The sequence below is a fragment of the Gekko japonicus genome, unplaced genomic scaffold (assembly GCF_001447785.1).
Source record: "Gekko japonicus isolate JY-2015 unplaced genomic scaffold, Gekko_japonicus_V1.1 scaffold237, whole genome shotgun sequence".
NCBI classification, from domain to species: Eukaryota; Metazoa; Chordata; class Lepidosauria; order Squamata; family Gekkonidae; genus Gekko; species Gekko japonicus.
Window position 1 is genome coordinate 1,476,389 of NW_015161955.1, and position 6,187 is coordinate 1,482,575.

General features: G+C 42.9%; 1 protein-coding gene across 1 annotated transcript in view; it reads right to left on the bottom strand.

Moving 5' to 3' along the window:
- EEF1AKMT1 (eukaryotic translation elongation factor 1 alpha lysine methyltransferase 1) overlaps positions 1–6,187 on the bottom strand; it is a 23,687-nt gene that overhangs the window by 14,351 nt on the left and 3,149 nt on the right. The window contains exons 2-3 of the mRNA XM_015429490.1: positions 5,275–5,433; positions 4,113–4,195 (exon numbers count right to left, since the gene is read on the bottom strand). Coding sequence (XP_015284976.1) covers positions 4,113–4,195; positions 5,275–5,430 — 239 coding nt within the window. The 5' untranslated portion in view covers positions 5,431–5,433. The remainder of the gene's footprint in view (positions 1–4,112; positions 4,196–5,274; positions 5,434–6,187) is intronic.

Below are 6,187 nucleotides of genomic sequence, written 5' to 3' on the forward strand. Positions count from 1 at the left end.
GGGGGCATTGAATACAAATAAGGGGGAGGTCTAAGAATAAAGAAAGAAGAGTCCAGAACCTATCTAAAGCAGCCTTTTGGTGGTAGGCCAAATAAGTTTGGGAACCTATTCTAGTGTATCCCCAATGAACTGAATGCTCTGTACAGACTTTAACCTAGTCTTTTTGCAATTTATGGTAAGACCTAAATGGTGGCAAGTCCTAAGTGTGAGAGCCACCTGATCTGATGGTGATTCCCTTGACTCTGTGACTAGAAGCCAGTTGTCCAAGTAAAATAGCACATATCTGCAGATGCAAGTAGGCTACAACTGGGGCCATGCACCTGGTAAACACCCTGGGAGCTGTTACCAACCCAAAGGACAATACACAGTAATGATAGACCTTCCCTGCATAGTGGAAATGAAGGTATCCCCTATGCACTATATGTATTGAACCATGGAAATAGGCATCTTGTAAATCAATTACAGCAAACCAAACATTGGGATTTAATAAATGTAAAACAGATACCAGTAAAACCATTTTGAACTTAGTCAACCAGAGAAAGGAATTTAACCCCTGTAGATCAAGGATAGGATGAAAAACTCCATCCTTTTTATCTACTAGGAAGAACCTAGAATAAAACCCAAGTTCTACATTGGGTTTCAAAACCACTTTGATCACTTCCTTTTGGAGAAGAAATGGAAGCTGAGGTTGTTTACCACTTGAGAAACCTGCCAGACCTCTGGTAAGGTAGAAAATTCTAACTTATAACTGTGGACTATAACAGATAGAAACAAATTATTATTAGTTATCCCTTGCCAGTAAGGGAGGATTAGATACAGTCTGTTCTTAAAGCTTAGAGCTGGAGACACCAAAACATGTCCTAGTCAGAAAGGTTTTGACTGAAGATTCTGGGAGTCCTTTGCAGAGAAGAGTTGTTTTCTGTTTTGGTCCACTGCATTTCTTGGGGGAAGATTGGTGGGAGGAGAAAGATCCCCTGAACAGGATACTGATATCTTGATGAAGGGTAGAAATGCTGCTCCCTATGGGGTGGATACCAGTGTCTGAAAGAGGACAAGTGCTGTCTTAGAAAGGGTGGGTGACTCCTAAAGACCTCACTGTCCAGAGATTCTTTTTAATTTTCATGAGGGTGTCGTCCCTATTTTCTGAAAACAAGGTAGTACCTTCAAAAAGAAGGTACTCTATCTTATTCCTCATCTCTGCTGGCAATGCAGTGAAATGAAGCCATGCACGGTGGCAGATAATTATTGAGGATACAATTGTTTGAACTGCAGAATCAGCAGTGTGGCAAGCTGCATTGATTTGCTGCTTGGAGAGCTTGACAGCTTCAGTTTGAATAATCTTTGCTCAATTTTTCTAATCATCAGGTAAAGATTGTAAAAATGGTGACATCTTCTGCCATAAAAACAACTGGTATGCAGCCATTGTTGATGGCACATTGTCCCTGACAAGGCAATTTTACTTGCACTCTTAGGACCTAAACTGGAAGGTACATATTAGTTCCAGTATATACTTCTGACACAAGGCCAGATATATTTGTGGCCCCAAATAGAAACTTTTTGGTGTGTCATTCAATTCCATATTGGAACATTCCAATTTGGTTCTATTTTATTTATTGTTAATTGCCTTATATGTGTTACAGAGACTCTGTTGCTTGTTGTATTTTGCACTACTTGACCTCTGAAGAAGGCTCTTATGCAGCCATTATTGCCTGGTAGTTGGAGATTTTGAAAGTGAGAGCAGCAGAAGAACAGGTTTTTCAACCTAACCCATCAATCTGTATCTTTGGGGACAGCATAGCTGGATCGTGTCCTTTGGCTTGCAATTTCTCCATTATCAAGGAAGATGGGGGACAGTGGGAAAAAAGGAAAACCGAATCCTCTTGCTTCCCTCTATAGAGGCTTTCAATGCATCTGGAAGTGGCAGGAGCTGAGGCTTGTTTCTTCAAGACATCTTTGGACAGATCTTTAAAGCCTTCCAAAACCAGGGATTCCACCGTGCCTGGTGAACCTCAGTATAAATGCCCGAGGATCTTGTCTTTTGGCCTTTGCTTGGTGATAGGGTTATCAACTTCCAACGCTTCTGCCATTCTCACCACCTGTTCTGAATAAAGATGTAAGTCTTCACTCGGTGACATAGCTGCAGGATCCCTTACATACTCACTGGGAGATGGATCCGACGGCACTTCCAAACTATGTTTGGAACCAGCCATGACATTATCCTCACCCTCATCAGAGTCCACAGGATAGTCTCCAAGGTGCAGTTGAGGCAGAACTGACAACAAAGGTGGAGAATGGTTCCGATGATGAGGCGGTCTAGCAAGACTTGGTTCCATATGCTGCAGAAGTAAACGATACTCAGGGCAGTAGGCAGGGGACATATAGTAAGGATAGGGTTGCTAAGGGGAGGGTGAATAACTGGCTATGTAGGAGCTATCGTGGGATCCATATGTCATCCTTCTCCAGGACAGCACATTTTTTTGCATGTGGAGCACATTTTACTGTATTGCTTTACTGCGAAAGCGGCGAGCAGCAAAGATGGCGTCTGGGTACATCGGAGGCGGAACAGACGTCGGCGGAGGGACAGAGCCAGGACGACACGCGAGCATGGATGGTGCAGGTGGGGCGGAGCCACGAGGACTGAGCCAAGGCTGCGCCGGAGCATGCAGCGTGACAGAAGGGCCCGACCGATCCACCACTGAAAGACCGCCAGAAAGGAGCCAGAAGCCAAGTGACGCTGAAGTCGATGTAGCCGACCTGGGAGAAAAACCTCTCCACTGGGTGCCGGTAGGGATTGTCCCCACCCCTAATAATTGTGGCCATAGGTTAGGGATAAATGAGTAACTGTAGCCGCTCAGAGACCCCTTAGGGGGTTAGAGCGGGGTAGTAAGCTGAAAGAAATAAAATAAATAAAATAAATAAATAACAACAAAACAAGAATAAAGTGCTCCATCGTCTTTGGGTCCAAAGATGGAACTGGTTCAGAACCAATGTCTCGTTCCAAAATGGAGCGCACTGGTGATGTTGAGTGTACTGAAGTGTCTTCAGCTGGTCAGAAGCAGGACCCTCAGGTTCAGGTAACTGCTCCATTGGAACCGACCGGGTGGAGTGGGTACCGACTTCAGACTTAGACTTATCCTTATGTTTAGTTTTAACTTTAGCTTTTTTTTGCGGGCAGTTCCAAAACACTCCTAGGAACTGAGATGGTGGGAGACCAAGACTGGTGCTGGGCAGGCTTGGAGGCTGATGGAACTGACGCCATCGAGGGTGAGTCTAGAGGCCTGTGAATCAGAGTTGTCTGAGAGTGTTTCCTTGTTCATAAGACTTTCTCTTACATGGCAGCCTTAAGGCAGGAGGCACTGACTTCTCTAGCCTTTGGTGTGAATTGCTGGCACACCCAACAAGCTCTAACATATGTTTCTCACTCAGGCACAATAGGCAGAAACTATGTTTGTCAGAATGGGGCATTTTGGTTCCACATTTAATATAGGATGAATAAGGCCCTTTGTGCCATGATTCCTTTGCAGGAAAGACAGGGTGCGAAGGCAACTCTTAGTAAAATTTGCCATGTGGTGCATCAACCTGCGTGGTCTCTTTTCTCTCCTATTCTTCTTTCTTTATTCTTTAAGGCAATGGCCAAAAGGGAAGTAAGGTTTACCTCACCTTCAAACAAGGATACTTCAAATGTCAGCAAAAAAGATGGAGAACAGTTAGATGCGGAGCAAGCTATGGAAGAACCTACTCCAACGGTGGCAAAGAAGGACCTGAGGGGAATGGGTGCCCTCCCCCTCGAATCACATGACTGTTTGAGTGGGAAAGCAGCTCTCTGTGGTTTCAGGGGTATGTGTAGGGCACCCTCTGGTGACTTTTTAGCTTGAAAAAGAACCTTTCTGCAGCTGGTCTTCCTAGCTGTAGTCCCTGAAGACTGAAGATGAACTGGTATTTCATTTATCTTATTTGACAGTCTTATACTGTCAGATAGCACTTACCAAAACAGCATGCTATCAAAATGTTAAAACATTAACAAAATAAAAAGAACTCAAGAAACCATATTCTTACAATATTTCCAATAAGGAGAATATGCAGTGCTTGATTTATAGAAATTTCTCACTTACCTACCACCTTTTCCAACTGCCTGTATAGCCTCATTAGCTAAACGGAGTGCAGTTTCAGAATCATACCAAAACTGGCTCAGTTTCTAAGGAAAAATAAAGCACAGATGTAAACAATTAAATATTTCCTTCATATAATATATGACTGCCCAGGTTTCTCATAGAAAACTGGGGCTCATGGTCACAAACACTGAATAGTTTAGCCTTTTCATTTACTATATTGTGGTTCACCAGTAGAGGGCGCTCAGAAAAAAGATGTAGATACTGCAAAAAGGGAAGCAGCCGCCAAATCGTGAGTTTAGATAGGACAATTAATACTTTTAACAAAAAACTATTGGTGAACACACACTCATGAACAAACGCATAATTTATACTAAGCTTAAGACAGGTATTTTAGAAACTGTCTACTCCAGTTTCACATCATCCACAAGTAGTGGGAAAGGAGAACATTTATTTATTTCGAGCATTTATATCCTGCTTCTCGAGATACTTGCTCACAGAGAGAAACAGGATGGGAAGCAAAATCAAGTAGCAGGAAAAAGGGGGGGATTTGTAAATATACAGCAGAAATATAAAACAAATCCCTGATTCTTCTCACTCTTTCGTCTTGCATTATGAAGATTCCGCCCCTGTTCTCAGTCACAAGAAAGTACAAGTACTAATATTGCCCCTGCATTTTTTCCAGTAAGACACCATAATCATTCAGAAAATTACCCTCTATTGTTTCATTTGTGTTTACTTTCTCTATCTAGTTAGGTGCACCTCTGCTGAACAGAACAACTTTCTGTAACATTAAGCTGCATTACACGTAAAATCAAGTAAAAACTACATACTAGCTGCACAGTTCATAGTGCAGAATTAGAAATCACTTAGCAGTCTTCTCTCGGGTATTGTCTATCCCGATGACTTGGGTCCCATGGAAAAGATCCATGCATGCAAAGGAGGGGATATGTTTTGCAAACTCTGCCCCCTCCTGCAGCAGCCTTCCAACTCTCCCCTCATGCTGCTCATGGGGTCCCTCACTCTGTAGGGGAAACATTTCAGGGACATTTGGGGCTGCACTTGGGAGGTGGGGAAGTTATTCTTCAGTGCAAAGAAGTTGCCCATGATTTCTTCCTGCCCATTTAAACCTTTCTTCCACCTTACTTGGGAACTGCCAGCTTACCCAGTTCTCTTCTATTGAGCCCAGAGAATACTCAGCACATCTTTCTGTTGTCCTAATGTCATTTTTCTGCTGCTGTTCGATGTAGAATTCCTGCAGTGCAGCTAAGGCTTGGGATGAAAGCTGAGGTACATCATCATAATCACCAGTGTCACTCATTTTCTATTCAATGATAAAATAGACACACAAGCTTTTTTGTCACAAGCAATACTAAAATACATGGACTGGTCATAAAACTAGAAGATTCATTGAGGAGACGGAAAGATAAAAGATAAGGTGCCATCTTTAGCAGAGTTACCTCCTTCTAAGCCTACTGATTTAATAGATTGAGAAAGATGTAACTCTGCTTTGGACTGCTCTTTTTTGTCACAAGCAATACTAAAATACATGGACTGGTCATAAAACTAGAAGATTCATTGAGGAGAAGAAAAGATAAAAGGTGCCATCTTTAGCAGAGTTACCTCCTTCTAAGCCTACTGATTTAATAGATTGAGAAAGATGTAACTCTGCTTTGGACTGCTGCACTGAGAGTTAGTTTAATGTATCCCACAGCAGCAGGTTGGGAATAAGGCAATGAAGGGTTTTTTAAATCAATTTGACATTTTGATTGTTAGTACTGTAAGGATTCAACCCTGACTGTTCCCTGGAAGGCCAGATAATGAAACTGAAGCTCAAATACTTTGGCCACCAAATGAGAAGGGAGCACTCACTGGAGAAGACCCTGATGCTGTGAAAGATTGAAGGTCAAAGACGACGGGGACGGCAAAGGATGAGATGGTTAGACAGTGTCATAGATGCAACAGACATGAAATTGAGCAAACTTCAGAGGACGGCGGAAGACAGGAGGGCCTGGCGGGATCTGGTCCATGGGGTCGCGAAGAGTCGGACTCGACTGTGCGACTGAACAACAACAACA